Source organism: Prenolepis imparis, unplaced genomic scaffold (assembly GCF_030444845.1).
Source record: "Prenolepis imparis isolate NDT839.2.m4 unplaced genomic scaffold, iyPreImpa1.0 SCAF_6, whole genome shotgun sequence".
NCBI lineage: Eukaryota > Metazoa > Arthropoda > Insecta > Hymenoptera > Formicidae > Prenolepis > Prenolepis imparis.
Genome location: NW_028141164.1, coordinates 7,287,024 through 7,301,513, shown reverse-complemented (window position 1 = coordinate 7,301,513; position 14,490 = coordinate 7,287,024). Strand labels below are relative to the sequence as shown.

General features: G+C 29.6%; 3 protein-coding genes across 8 annotated transcripts in view; 1 reads left to right on the top strand and 2 right to left on the bottom strand.

The window, feature by feature from the left end:
* Nucleotides 1–507: 507 nt before the first annotated feature.
* Nucleotides 508–2,851, bottom strand: LOC145937021 (uncharacterized). 2 transcript variants are annotated; one of them, XM_083039755.1, is made up of 6 exons: nucleotides 2,688–2,846; nucleotides 2,205–2,291; nucleotides 2,000–2,124; nucleotides 1,694–1,835; nucleotides 1,328–1,608; nucleotides 508–739 (listed from the first exon to the last, which is right to left on the bottom strand). In XM_083039755.1, the coding sequence occupies exons 1-6, from the start codon at nucleotides 2,753–2,755 to the stop codon at nucleotides 618–620; spliced, it is 825 nt and encodes a 274-aa protein (XP_082895881.1). In that variant the 5' UTR covers nucleotides 2,756–2,846; the 3' UTR covers nucleotides 508–617. The 2 variants fall into 2 exon arrangements, with proteins under 2 accessions (XP_082895881.1, XP_082895882.1); XM_083039756.1 differs by having other exon boundaries at nucleotides 624–759; nucleotides 2,688–2,851.
* A 374-nt stretch (nucleotides 2,852–3,225) lies between these two features.
* Nucleotides 3,226–11,313, top strand: Cta (Guanine nucleotide-binding protein subunit alpha cta). 2 transcript variants are annotated; one of them, XM_083040047.1, is made up of 6 exons: nucleotides 3,226–3,600; nucleotides 4,678–5,082; nucleotides 5,817–6,077; nucleotides 6,204–6,254; nucleotides 6,431–6,648; nucleotides 6,744–11,313. In XM_083040047.1, exons 2-6 carry the CDS (start codon nucleotides 4,867–4,869, stop codon nucleotides 7,099–7,101), a joined length of 1,104 nt encoding a protein of 367 aa, XP_082896173.1. In that variant the 5' UTR covers nucleotides 3,226–3,600; nucleotides 4,678–4,866; the 3' UTR covers nucleotides 7,102–11,313. The 2 variants fall into 2 exon arrangements, with proteins under 2 accessions (XP_082896173.1, XP_082896174.1); XM_083040048.1 differs by lacking the exon at nucleotides 3,226–3,600 and adding an exon at nucleotides 3,651–4,076.
* A 1,021-nt stretch (nucleotides 11,314–12,334) lies between these two features.
* The window catches only part of Frl (formin-like protein), a 46,312-nt gene continuing 44,156 nt past the window's right edge, over nucleotides 12,335–14,490 (bottom strand). For 3 of the 4 annotated variants that reach the window (XM_083039811.1, XM_083039812.1, XM_083039814.1), the window contains one exon: nucleotides 12,335–14,356. In XM_083039811.1, coding sequence (XP_082895937.1) covers nucleotides 14,144–14,356 — 213 coding nt within the window. In that variant the 3' untranslated portion in view covers nucleotides 12,335–14,143. The remainder of the gene's footprint in view (nucleotides 14,357–14,490) is intronic. The other variant, XM_083039813.1, reaches the window with a different exon arrangement.

Sequence of the window (14,490 nt, the reverse complement as noted above, 5' to 3'; positions counted from 1 at the left end):
GAAAAACTATTTTGAAAGCCTTGAATGTAAAATTACAAAATTAAAATTACATAAGTTATATTTATGTATAATATGTATTTTTGTCTCTCTTGACACAAAGAGGGACAATCGTAATATTTTTATATTTATTTCAAAAAATTTGTTTTCAAAAACATTCAAAACCAACAGTATAGCTTTAAATGTGTGCAGATGCACTTATGCTGCGCGTGGTATATGGGGTATTATGATTATCCAATTATATATACTTAATAGATAATAAATAATTAATATTTAACAATTGAGGTTCTTATACAATGTAAAAACAGGTCAAGTTCTTAGTAATAATGTCACTTATCATTTCCGGCTTTAGTTTTCCAAGAGAGAATTTGATTGTGTAAACTTAAAAAAAATATTTCTTTGTGCATAAATTATAAATTTTATTAAACATGTATATGTATATAATATATATGTACAGAATATTAATCCACGAAATAAAGAAATTTAGTTAGAAATAAAAACTAAATATACTACCTTTGATTTAAATAATTTATTAGATATTTAATATAGATTATATACAAAGGAGGCATGTTTCAGCTATTAGGAAAAGGAGGCTATAACTTTCTTTACTTCACTTTCTGCTATAATTTGGGACTGGGACCGAAAAATTTTTCCCATGGAAAGCGATTTAAAGTCGTATGGTGGACGTCTGTGTTATCTTTTATGGAAGGTGTCCACTTTTGCGTGAAGTCTTTTAACTCGCCTGTAATTTGTAAAATTTCTCTTTGTATTAATTAGATTATGGCAATTAATAGAATTAAAATATCATCCAGATGTTTTATACACATACATTCATACATGCAATTGATGTTATATATAAGGTGTCTTATGTTAAATAATACAATAAAATATATCTTGAAACTGCATCTTTAAAAAAAATATTTTAAGCAAAAGTTATAGGAAGAATGAAGAATCTGCGGTAAAAAGTAAAAAGAGGTTATTTAAAATTTTTAAGATTTTGACATGACCTTTCAGGCATCAATTGATGGTTAAATTCATCTAATTATCTTTTTTTTTCCCTCTTCAAATCCTGCGACGATTTCACTTAGGTTTTTTTTTAATACTGCGTTTCTGAGATATCTTATTATCATTTAAAAACACATATATATATATATATATATATATATATATATATATAAGATATAATGTATTACTGCATACAAAGTATTATGATACAAATGTTTGGTCATCAAATATATATGTGCAATATATAATTGTACATGTCAAATTATTTTATTCAGTTTATATATATAAATTTAATATAAAATTCTTTCTTCTTTTAAATACTTACTTTCATCCATATTAAAGAAATCTTCGGATTTTGTTTCAACGCCGTTTTTATCTTTTTTTGTAGTGATAACATATTTTTTGTCACCTATTTCCCTTGAAACTATCGTCTCCTCATTACCTTCACTGTCTCTAAATACTTGCTTTTGTTCTATAGTTCCATCAGATCTACGAATGATCTCTTTTCTAATAGATCTTCCAGTTGAAAAGCTACGTGGTACAAAAGGCTCTACTGTTTTTACATTTCCTTTGTTCCACATTCTTGAAAATTCTTTTGTAGTAATCCTATATAATAATGAGTTATATTACATTAAACATGTCAGATCATAAGTTATATATAAGTTAAAAAATAAATATATTTGGTGCTTACTTTCCATCTAAATCTGTATCTATTTTTTGTTCGGGTGATACATCTGTGACAGATGAATTAGGCAGAAGTTTCAGCATTTCGTCACGTAAATTATCATTTTTTTCAGGTTCGACAAATGGTAATGCTTTAATGGTTTCATCTCCTGTAAAAATCATTCATGTAGAATAATGTATTAACAAGATTTCTATAAGTTTCAATTATTTAATAATATAATTAATAATTATTTAATAAAATAATTTTTTTAATAATCACAAACTCTGCATATTCCTTTTATAAACATCTGTATTTTTTGCAACATAAACGTACCAAAAAATCCATTATTGAATCCAAAAAAGAAATTTTTCAACATATTATCCATCTGAGATTCAAAGTAACGTGTCATTTCAAGCGGGTCACTAAAGATGCTAAAGTGTATGCCGCTTCTAGGATGCCTAGAAAACAAAAAATTTACAAGATAAAGTCAATAAATATTAATATATAGACATTGATAGATAAAAAAAGTATTCTTTACCTAAAATCATCTATGTCGTCATCATCTTCGTCACTCTGCCAAATTGGATTTCGAAAACTGTCTCTGCGTGAATCATCATCACCAAGCCTAAAATATAATATTGTTGATTAATTGTTCAATCTTGCTGTTCTATTCTGATATTGTTAAATATAATATAGCACATCTCGATAATGTGAGACAGAGAAAGATGGAGAAAAGAAAGACAAATGTTATGTATTATATTTTGTAACCTCTTGTAAAATGTATGTACTCTTTTTCTGTAGAAAAAAAAAACTACATTTATTATATTAGAGACTAATTGAAGTTAAAAAATAAAAGTAATTGAATTTGGATCGAGTAAAATTCAATTTCAGGATTTATACAATCAATATTATGAAATATAAAATGTCAACTTTTTGACACGCACATAAACATCTAGAAAAATCGACGATGCAAAATATATGTACATATTAATATGTATCGCAAAATACGTAAAAATCTTACCCGCTTGTGCCAGGCTCGTTACGACGTTTCACACCGAGAAAATTTCGAAAAAAGTCGAAGAATGACATTTCTAAAAAAAAGCAGAAGACTTCGTGCGAAAAACTACGATCACATCACATCGCACAATTCACACAACTGACACAAACTACAACGAAATTACATCACGTCCACGGTTTATCTACACATACGAGAAGGAGCTCCTGATGCTAGAGTCGTGTTCAAAAATTCTACTCCTATAGGTTTTTCATTGACCAATCAGGACAAAAGGAACTTGATTTTCTTTGTTCTGATTGGTAAAACGCAATCTTAAATTATTATTATTTTTTTTTAATTGTACTAACTTATTCGATTAATCTCACAATTATATTTTTACATAATCTCTTTTTTTTACTCTCTTAATTAATTTTTCAAAAACTTTTAAATAGTTTTTAAAAGTAGGGGGACCATAAATAAAGAACCTTATTTTACTCAACTATAAATACGTCATTGACATCACGTTCGATGCGCATGCGCGAAAAAGGAACCCGTCTATCAACACTTGATTCACTCCAATTCAGTCGCAGTGTTCAATGGCGATAGAAAGGGAGTAGTCGCGAAGAGAGGATATCGGGAAAATTAGAGCGGCATTTTTCGCTCCTCGGATCGTGTGTGGTTAAACGTGTTTGTTTCAGCGCCTTATCATGTAGCATTTAACAAACGGCTCGGTCGCATCAGACATCGCACAGGCGCACGGACGAAAAGGTGTGCCGCGGAGCAAATAGGTCGACTTGCCGCTTCTTAGAAGCGAGAAGAAGGGGAAGAGGAAGACAGAGAGAGAGAGAGAGAGAGAGAATTAAGGCGGTGCAGCCTAGCAAGATCACGGGCGGTCGTGACACACAAAACGTGCTCGCGAGAGGATCGCTGGCCCAGCCCGGTAATTACTCGGCGATTATTTAATCATGCCCAATTCGCGAATTACCAGAGACGATTCTCGGCGCAAAGAGTGACAGCGCGAGCCTTTTCGTCGGTGATTACTGTGCGTGCATCTCTTCGAGAGATGCTAATTTTTCTTCCCGCCTTTGTCATAATTCGGGCGCGTATATGCGAATGAACGTGGTTGGTTTGAAATCGATCGGAAAAGGCCGCCCGCGACTCGCACTCGTGCGAGTCCGTGCACGACACTTGATCCGCTCGTTGATGGTGGCGGTAGTGGTGTCGTGCATTCCGGCCGGTTACACCTGGCCCTGGCCGAGAAATGCGGTTCTGAAACGGCGATTCTCGCGCTGGGGTGGGTGGATGACAGGGGACGACAGGTTGGACGGGTAGGCGGCTTCGTCGAAGATCGAGTGTTTGATTGTTCCGCTTGACACGCTCTCCGTTGTCACTTTGCCGAGACGCGAGATCGATTGTGTAAGTTTCTCTTTTTCCCGAGCGGAGGAAAACTATCGGGGGTTCTACTCGGGGAACGCGATCGTCCCAGGACCTCCCTGTCATTGTTAATAGGACGTTCTGTCATTGGGAACCACTTCCTCGTGGTTCTATACCGTCGTATTCTCTTTCTAGTCTTCCTCGACGCCCACAGTTCGGCCATATCTGATTGCACATCGTCCCTGAATGTCATAACGCCTTTAGTTTTATTATGACTATCGTATCTTTCTTTCTGTTGACCCAGAATCTCGAGGGCACGTTGAGATTTCTCGTTTTTTTCTATAAGCAGTCTATACTTGTGAACAATTTGAATGAAGGACAAGGATTTAAAGACAGTGACAGAATTTCCTTTTATGTTTGACAAAACAAGAAGTCCTTATTCTTGATAATCCAATTTCATCCATTTATTTAATCATACTTGGATCTATTGGAGTGAGAAATTTCGAATGCTTATATACATTCTCGATTATATTTCGTTTACATATTGCTCTTGATGCGCCCCCATCGCGACTATCAGTACCCCTCTTTTAAAGTTCCTACGTTACCGACTCTTTAATAATTCGGCACTACTGTTATATGCCAGGTGCTTGGAATTGTTTGCGGGTCAAAGTCGCTCATCCGCTGGCCGTAAAACGGATCGACAGTCGCGTAATAAGGAGTAACGCCGGAAGGAGGACGAGACGCGAAGCAGGGAAGGAAAGAAGGAAGGTGGTGAAGAAAGAGGCGGACAAGACAAGACGGAGAGAGTGAGAGAAGTGCGGGGTAGAGCACGATGGCGAGCTCCTTAACGTGGTCGTGTTGCCTGCGTTTTAAATTCAGCCCGGAGGAGATCGAGCAACGTTACAAGAGTCAGGAGATCGACCGGATGCTGGAGAAAGATCGCCAAACGTTTCGCCGGCAAGTCAAGCTGCTGCTGCTCGGCGCGGGCGAAAGCGGCAAGTCGACATTCCTCAAACAGATGCGGATCATACACGGGATCAAATTCGAGGTAAGATTTTCGAAAAACATTTGTTTCGCACGTGTTCTCCTCGGACCAATTGATCCTCTTCGCTGATCTCGGTTCTCTGGATCACTCTAGAGATCATTCTGTTTCGCTCTATCTGGGAACACTTGGTGCGCCTAATTCTTGTGCAGAACACTCGATTACTTGGTCTGCATTTAATTAACATTGGAATATTTAAAAAATATGATTTTTTTTCCTAATAATTGGCATTATAATTGACAGGAGAAAATGTACGATGAAGCATTCAAGAATAAATAATATAAAAGAACACATGTGCGATACACACATATGTTTTGTTTTAGAGCAGAGTGTGTGAAGATAACAATAAATTTTATGAGTTGTGAAAACAAGTGCTGCAATTTAATTATAGAGAAACTCTGTCGCACACTACAAATTTAGTTATTTTATTATATTTTATTATTGTATAAATAAATTGACAAGTGCCAATGCAGCCTATATATATTATATGTTGCTTTATAATCGTAAATTCATTACCAAACAACACTAATTTATTTATAATTGTATAATAAAGCTTTAAAATTTTAAATTATCTCGATAAAGATTGATGTTTACTCTATATATATACATATGTATGTGTACAGAGATCTATAATTAGGACAACGAGTGTACATTTCTCTTAATATTTAATGTCTTTTTGTCACAAAGATGTGCCTCTTTAATAAAAAACTTCTAAGATTTTATATTATATTTTTTTTCAGCCTGAATTAGTTAGAGAATATCAACATGTGATCTACCAGAATATAATTAAAGGAATGAAGGTTTTGGTAGATGCTCGGGATAAGCTAAATATCCCTTGGGAGAATCCTAAGAATTATGATATCGGCTTTCAATTACTCAAGTTTGAAAATACTATGGTACTGGATACTAGATTATTTCTGCATTATGTACCATCATTACAAAGTTTATGGAAAGATGCATCGATAAGAAGAGCATTTGATAGGCGAAGAGAATTTCAATTAGTAAGATTTTCATATTAACAACTTTCACACACATAAAATATATACATATCTATATAATTATTTATTTTTCTAATTATTTTTTTAATTTTGTGTGCTGTATCTATATGTGCAATTTGATATTTTCAGAGTGATTCTGTTCAATACTTCTTGGATAATCTCGACAGGATTGCAAGAATGGTAATAACTTTTTCTTACAAGTATAACAAAAATATAATTTACACAATGTATAGTTTACACAATGTTGTGTATATATTTTTAATTTATTAAAGTAAAAAAATATACTATTACTTGCATAATGTTATTTTTAATTTAGACAATTGTTACTTAGAATATATAAGAGAAATATTTTACAGGAATATACACCTACACATCAGGACATTTTACACTGTAGGAAGGCAACAAAAGGGATTTCCGAATTTGTAATACCAATTAACAATATCCCTTTTCTCTTTGTCGATGTTGGCGGGCAAAGGTCTCAAAGGCAAAAATGGTACCAATGCTTTGATTGCGTGACTTCTATTCTTTTTCTTGTATCATCATCGGAATTTGACCAGGTCTTATTGGAAGATAGGTATGTTTTATCTATGTTTATACATTCTCTATATACATATGATATTTTAAAATAGGATACAATGATAATGTTTATATTTCAACTTAATTTTGTAGGAGAACTAACAGATTGGAAGAATCTAGAAACATATTCGATACAATTGTGAATAATATGATATTCTGTGGTGTTTCTATTATTTTATTTCTAAACAAAACGGATTTGCTCGATAAAAAAGTGCGATCACAAGATACAAATGTCCGTTTCTACTTTCCACAATTTGCGGGCGATCCACATTCCATGAAGGACGTGCAAAATTTTATCCTTGATATGTTTGTCTCGGTCAAAAGGGATCCAAGAAAGCCGTTGTTTCATCACTTCACCACTGCAGTAGACACGGAAAATATTAAAGTTGTCTTCAATGCCGTAAAGGACACTATTCTACATCGGAACTTAGAGTCACTAATGCTTCAATAATGACATAGAAGCAAAGGAGTTAAACATATATAACAGCTAGTAAAACAAAGGTACGCGGCAAAAATTTAATATTTAATATGCATCCATTAATCCAATCTGTAGTTTTTGAGGAATATATTGCAATACACACACAGACTAGGTCAAAATACGTTTTGATAAGACAATATATTATGTATGAATACGAATTAAATGTTTACCTCCATATATATATATATATACGTTTATAGTGAAAAAGAGGAAAACTGCCTGATGTAAAGATATATTAAAAATTTTGACTCTATATACACTTTATATATATACATATATTAAGATATATTTTCATTGTGCTTTTGATGAATATTGAATGGTTGTAAGGAGATTATTATACAAACTCTATTGTACATAACGATTTATATTCTATACGTTGTCAATAATTTCTATGATAATGAATTGACATATTTGTATAAAGAGATCAGTTGCAAATAATTCAGTTTAGATTCTTAAGTTTGTATAGATATATGTGATTCAAATACATACGCGCAATGCTTTTCTCATGATATAGTTAAGATTATTGCTGGTTGTTATTAAACCAGAATTTTTACATAAAAACATGAATATAACTTATTTCTTATTGTAAGGTTAATTACCTTTATTAACACACAGGATGTATTAACAGAAAACCAAATACTAGGTCCAAGCCATATAAACCAAATGAAGCTAACCAGTTTGTGTTCAAATTGCTGCGGGAAAAAGTTATTCATTTATTTCTTCTTTTTTGAAGAAACAATACGATATTATTCAATATAATGCTATATTCGAATCTTTGTATCTTGCATTCTATAAACTGAACTTTCTAGACTTCGGTTATTATCAAAAACCAAAATATGATGATTGAAACTAAATTATGATAATTATATTAATCACAATTGTTTCCTTTTTTATATAATATATAATGTTAATTAAAAGTTTTTTATAAATCCTATATATATATATTTTAATATATATATAAAGCTCACTATAGACAGCCTATAATTTGCAACAGAATTTGGAGTAGAATTCTATGTATGTATGCATGGATGTATGTATGTGTGTGTATGTGTGAGTATGTGTGTGTTTTCTAATATAAATAAATTATGTTACAAATTATAGATGTCTAGTGAGTCTTAAAATATGGCAATTGTTTTTCTTGAGTCAAATTGTGAGGTACAAAATTAATTATACATTTTAGAAACAGCAGTTATTTAAAATTTAAATATAACTGTATCATGTAATACAATTTTTTTATTCATAATTATATTATTTGCCTGTCATATAACTTTGATAACTGATCCTTTATTATTCACATTTGGCAGAAAATTTAAATAAAATAATCAGTATTATACTCTTTTTCCACATTGTGCAAATTGACATTTTTAATTTCTTATGTTATTTACAAGAAGGCCAGATTGAAACAGCAATTTGTATGAATTGTCTAATTTAGCATGTCATAAATATAATATTGTATTTACATTTATGTATGCATGCTTATTTATAAATTTGGTTATCTTATAATTTGTGCAAGTAGATGTCAGTGGAAAAATCTGGCATAATTTGGACTGAACCATTGTATTATACCAAAAATTCTGAGGAATGTAAGAAGTATATGTCTTGTGTAATCTAAAATTACTGCCAATTTTGTTTCTGGCAAAAAAAAGTTGTAATATTTTATATTGTACGTATATGCATGTGAAATATATCCAAAGATTTTATGTAATGATGTCAGTTAAGTTAAAGAAAATTCTGTGTGTATATATATATATATATATATATATATATATATAGAGAGAGAGAGAGAGAGAGAGAGAGAGAGAGAAAGAGAGAGAGAAAACCAAGAAATTTCTACCTATAATTTAGATTTTCATTAATTTACTTAATAATTCGGAATGTAGCAATGTACATATTATGTTAGATATATATTTTCAGAATTGCATCATTACAGTTAAGTTACGAGAACTATTCTTCAATTCTATAATTAGATCATTCATTACATAAAATCTTTGTTATTTTCAAACTGCGAAAGTGTTGTGGTGTTCGGTAAAATGATGTAAGTTTACTAACAAGTAAATTTTTAATATAAACTTCCATGATTAACTAGAACAATATTGATTATGTACATTTATGTAAGTTATAATATATACACACACATGTATATATGTGTGTGTGGGTTAAGACTATTGAAAATTATATGATATTTAAGTTCTTATACATATATATATATTGCATAAACACAGAAAATGGTTGATATAATCGGTATATATATTTTGTACATGATATTTTTACATTCCTATAAAAAGTTAATCAAATTTAACTTATTGATACTTTTATATTTGCAAATTTTATATCATTTTTATTACATAATATTATCTCAAATATATCTTGTTTTTATATATTATCTACATATACAGAATTATATATTAATGCTCACACACACACACACACACACACACACACACACACACACACACACACACACACACACACACACACACACACACACGCTACAAAGAAGACCTATGATTTTTATATTCAGATTTATAGAAGATATAAAAAACATGTATACTATTGACACATTCATCGCTATAACAAAGTGAAAAATATTTTAATAATTATAATAATTATACTTTACATATAATAAATCTGGTTTGATAGAAAGGTTTTTTACTTGAATTGTTTTAAAAAATCTATAAATAGTTCTTGTTTTGCGATTATTAAAATACTGAGCATTCTGTTGGCACTGTATTTAATACATTATCGGCCTATATCTTATAGTACACTACAATATTTTATTATGGCTAATATACAGCGTGACGGATGTATTGTATGTATTTTCTATTAAGCTTTCTATAAATGGAACACTAATAACAGGAATACACATGTAATGATGCACATATGCAGATTGTATACTTGAAATTTTGTACTATAGACTGCGAGAGTGTAGAGAGTAATTATGTGATAATAATTGTTTCAAAAGTTTAGAAATTTTCAAATTTTACGATAATTTTCATACGTCCAATTTAATTCATCAAGAATGTATGATGTTTCAAGACTTATGAAGATTAGAAAGACGCATTTAAATCAAACATTATCGAAAGTGTGGCATAATATTTTTTATTTATATTCATAAATTTTGGGGAGCAGAAAAAAAAATATGAATATTTATATTTAAACTTTTTTGTGCAACGAGAAATTGGAAAGAATATTAGAATAGCAGAATACGACAATGGTAAACTATACTGCCATGATTTTTGTATCTAATGAGTGATTTTTGTTTCCTCAATTAGATACTTAAAAAATAGATAAATGTATTTATGAAAAATTCTGCAATATTTTTTGACATTAACATTATTATACAGATTTACAGCAATAAAATATAATCTACATAGAATGTTGCTCGAAAATATACTGTCATTTACATAATACATAAAGTATAATGCTTTTTATTACTTAATATATAGGAAAATCACATCCAAAGATAATTTATGGATAATTTCAATGAAATTAAAGTTAATTCTTTTCTTGTGAAAAGTTGTGCGAAGACACTTAAAGTTTCTTTCGCAACGTTTCAATTTTTATTATTAAATATCCAATATTAAAAATTTCAAGTAAAATTTGAGATGAAATAAAAGAGTAAAGTTTTATTATTAATTTTTATTCTAGAAACTTTTGGATTTTTAATTCAATTTTTAACTGAAATAAAATCAATGCCTCGACACTATTTTGTTAATTCTATTCCATAAATTATTTAATGTGGGATATCTTGTATATATATAAGATAATAGAAACAGATTAATAAAAATCTTTATAATATCTATTATATATACTTTCTACAATTTTTAAAATTTTATCTTAGCGTCTTGCATTTTATTGTACATGATCTAAAGAATGTAGATATATTGTGCCTTTTGTACATTGTATATTTGTATATAAAATATATTTTACACGAATTATTATTAAAATGTAGTTTATTTGTACGAATAATAAATAAACAACTTTAATAAAATATATAAATGGTATGTGTCAGTTCACTAATCATGGTCCGTCAAATGCATAATGTTAATTTATTCATTTGCAGAAAGATAGTTAATATATAATCATATCAGTGGAAAATGTACTTGTCACTTGTTGTAAATTATTGATTTGTCATTGCTGTATTGTTATAAAATGTATTTTTGTCTTTTTATATATGTGTGTTCATTTTTTATGGGGATTATATCATTAATTATTATTATACTATAGTATGCATCAAATGTGCGCTTATATACATATATGTATATATCAATCTAATATAAATTTTTAAATAATAAATTATTCATATCATTTTTAATTTAAGATTGTAAATTTTTCATTTAAAAGTATCATTTAACTTGTAAAAATTATTTAGTATTATTTAATCTAAAACAGATTATATTTCTTATATTGATCTTTTCAATACTTGAAAAGTCGTCTGAATTAATAGGAAAATATATTTTGCGAAGAGCTCTATAGTGCGGCAATGTGTCTTCTAAATGTCCGAAAAATCATCTAAGTTAATAGGGGAATATATTTTGCGAAGAGGTAATAGGTAGTAGTGCAGCAAAATATGTTCGAAAAATCGTCTGAGTTAATAGGAGAATATATTTTGCAAAGAGGTAAGTATTAGAAAAATATATTTTCGAAGAGGTAAGGTCGGCAATAAAGGTTGGTAAATTATCGACGTCAGTCGGTAATTTATAAACCTTTATTACCGATATTACCTCTTTACAAATTATATTCTCCTATTAGCACAGACGAATTTCCAGACATTAAAAGACATTTTGCTGCATTACTACCTCTTCGCAAAATATATTTTCCTAATAACTCAGACGATTTTATTACTCGTGAAATGCATTATCAATCTAACCTCTTCGCAAAATATATATATATTCTTTTATTAATTCAGATGATTTCTCGAGCGTATTAAAAGACACGTAGTATTACTTGTTAACTGCTTATATCTTTGCAAAATATAAATTATTATATTGTAGTACGCATCACAAATGCGTGCTTATATATAATATATACGTATAATCAATCTAATATAAATTTTTAAATAATAAATAAGCCGTTTGTTTTGAAGTAGTAATTATTATATTTGTTTATATTTGATTTTTTTATACAAAAATCATATTGCTAATTTTTATAACTTATACAATGAAATGCACATTATATATGTATATATATACATTTTTGCAAAAAAAAATATATAAGATACGTCAATGCTTCAATCCTAAAAAGTCGAAATTTAGTCATTTTTTTCGCGTTAATGGATAATATAATGGCTCTCTAAATAATATTAACACAACACAAAATATTTTATCTAAACATCACATTGGCAATTGATCTAATCAATAATATATAATTACATTATTATATATATATATATAATTACTTAAGTATTTTATATATTACAGCGATATTTACATTTTTCTTTTCCTCTAATAATGTATATAATATATAAGAACCGTACAAAAGTAAAAATATATAACTCCGTTCTTTCAAAAGCTTGAGATATGTTGTCAATTGGGAAAAGGCTCATAGAATTGCAGTCTTTTGCTATAAGTTTGCTAATGAGAATTTTAGAGAATAATCATAACGATCCATATTTTGATTTAAATTTTTGTATATTTCTTTCTTATAAAACTTTGATATATGTCAATTATTATTATGGAATAAAATTCTATTATAGGTTTTTTACTTCGTGTATTATATGAGTATTCTTGATAGAAAATATAAGGAATGTAATAAGTATGTTGCAAATATGTTTTTGAAATACGTTTTAAGGATCTGAGAAAACTTAGATCTCACTTTTGTTTGTATATCGTAATAATAGGCGCTATATATTAAATTGTGAAAAAGCTACACATGGAGTACTACATATAGTCAATTATCATTTTTATAATATATCTTAGCCTTATTTTTCTTGCAAGAAGATATATCTTTGCAATCTTTTCATAATACGAAATTGTAAGCATTTATTTTGAATCTCGTGCATTTGCTTTCAAGCTGATACATTTATATATTCTGTAACAAGCTTTCCCAGTTTACTGCACGTTTCGTTGGAATGTTCCATAGCTACTATATATTATAAATTTATAAAAACCTGCGACTGCACTCTAGACCGATTCTTACAGAACTTATATTAAGAGTTAAATGACTTTGTTCATTTGATATTAAGCAATTATAGGATGTAAGTAATTAATTTAATGAATAGATAATAGTTGAATTATAAATATTTTCAATACGTATAACAATCAACAATTAAATTTAATTAAACAATTTTATACGCTTTATATATCGAACAGAGGAAAACAAAAGTAGATATACAATCGATATACGTAAAAATTCCTCAAATGTAAATGTCTCGAACAAAAGATTAAAAGGATTTGCATAGAAATGCGAAGAAGTGTGCCTTAATCAATCGTAATAATATGCTATCTTGAAAAAGTGTTTATGCGTCTTTAATTATGAGATTCATATATCAACTATGCATAGAAAGATCATTAAATATCAAGCGTTTCCTAAGATCTCTAATCTATCGCTCGGTAATAATTAATACCGCCGTTCGAAAAATTTACATTCTAAAGCTGTAAGTAAATTTTAATTTCAAGTTTATGACAATTGCGAACTGTCAGCACCACTAAGTGACTTGTGCAGAAGAGTCAATTCTAATTGGACGTACTGAATTGATATTATTCTTCGGTTGCGCATTTGTATGCTCGTAACAGAGCGTACAAGTAAAAAGCTTCCAAAAATTGCGAAAATATCGAATGTATGTGATACACATATTATCTCTAGTTGTGCGTGCGCGCAGTTAATATTTTCAAAAGTATATTCTCAAACTATATATCGATGTTCTCTTTGTTAATTTCTTCTGTCTTTTTTTTTATGTAAAGCTAAATTACAATGAGACTTTAATTCTGTAAATGTTCATCAAATTACAAGGCAATCTTCGTTCTATAGAATTGAAGCACTTTGAGAGATACGGATGGATTAGAAATGCAAAAAATTAGAGCTCAAGCTCTTCGGCAGTGCGCGATAATCTATGATTATCGATACGTCGTCGTTGACTGCGTCTCACAGCATCCGCTCTGCGATACGGTTCGGATCTGAGACCGAGAAGAATATCCTCCAGAGCACCGTTATACACCTCGTCCTGCTGTAGTAGCTTCTTCTCTTGCACCAATCGCGTCTTGTTCTTCAGTTCATTTATAACAGCATCCTGACAATACACAATGGAAACGTCACGTTATGGAAGATGTTTAAAATCACACATGACATATATGTTACTCACAAGAATCACAGCTTTACTGCTATGTAAAGTTTTCAATATATTAAAATTATATATATTGATTT

Coding starts and splice junctions, on each gene's coding strand:
- Cta (XM_083040047.1), top strand. CDS start 4,867: ATGGCGAGCTCCTTAACGTGGTCGTGTTGCCTGCGTTTTAAATTCAGC. Junction 5,083..5,816: donor TACACGGGATCAAATTCGAG/GTAAGATTTTCG, acceptor ATTTTTTTTCAG/CCTGAATTAGTTAGAGAATA. Junction 6,255..6,430: donor TCGACAGGATTGCAAGAATG/GTAATAACTTTT, acceptor AATATTTTACAG/GAATATACACCTACACATCA.
- LOC145937021 (XM_083039755.1), bottom strand. CDS start 2,755: ATGTCATTCTTCGACTTTTTTCGAAATTTTCTCGGTGTGAAACGTCGT. Junction 2,125..2,204: donor GACGACATAGATGATTTTAG/GTAAAGAATACT, acceptor TTTGTTTTCTAG/GCATCCTAGAAGCGGCATAC. Junction 1,609..1,693: donor GATACAGATTTAGATGGAAA/GTAAGCACCAAA, acceptor ATTATTATATAG/GATTACTACAAAAGAATTTT.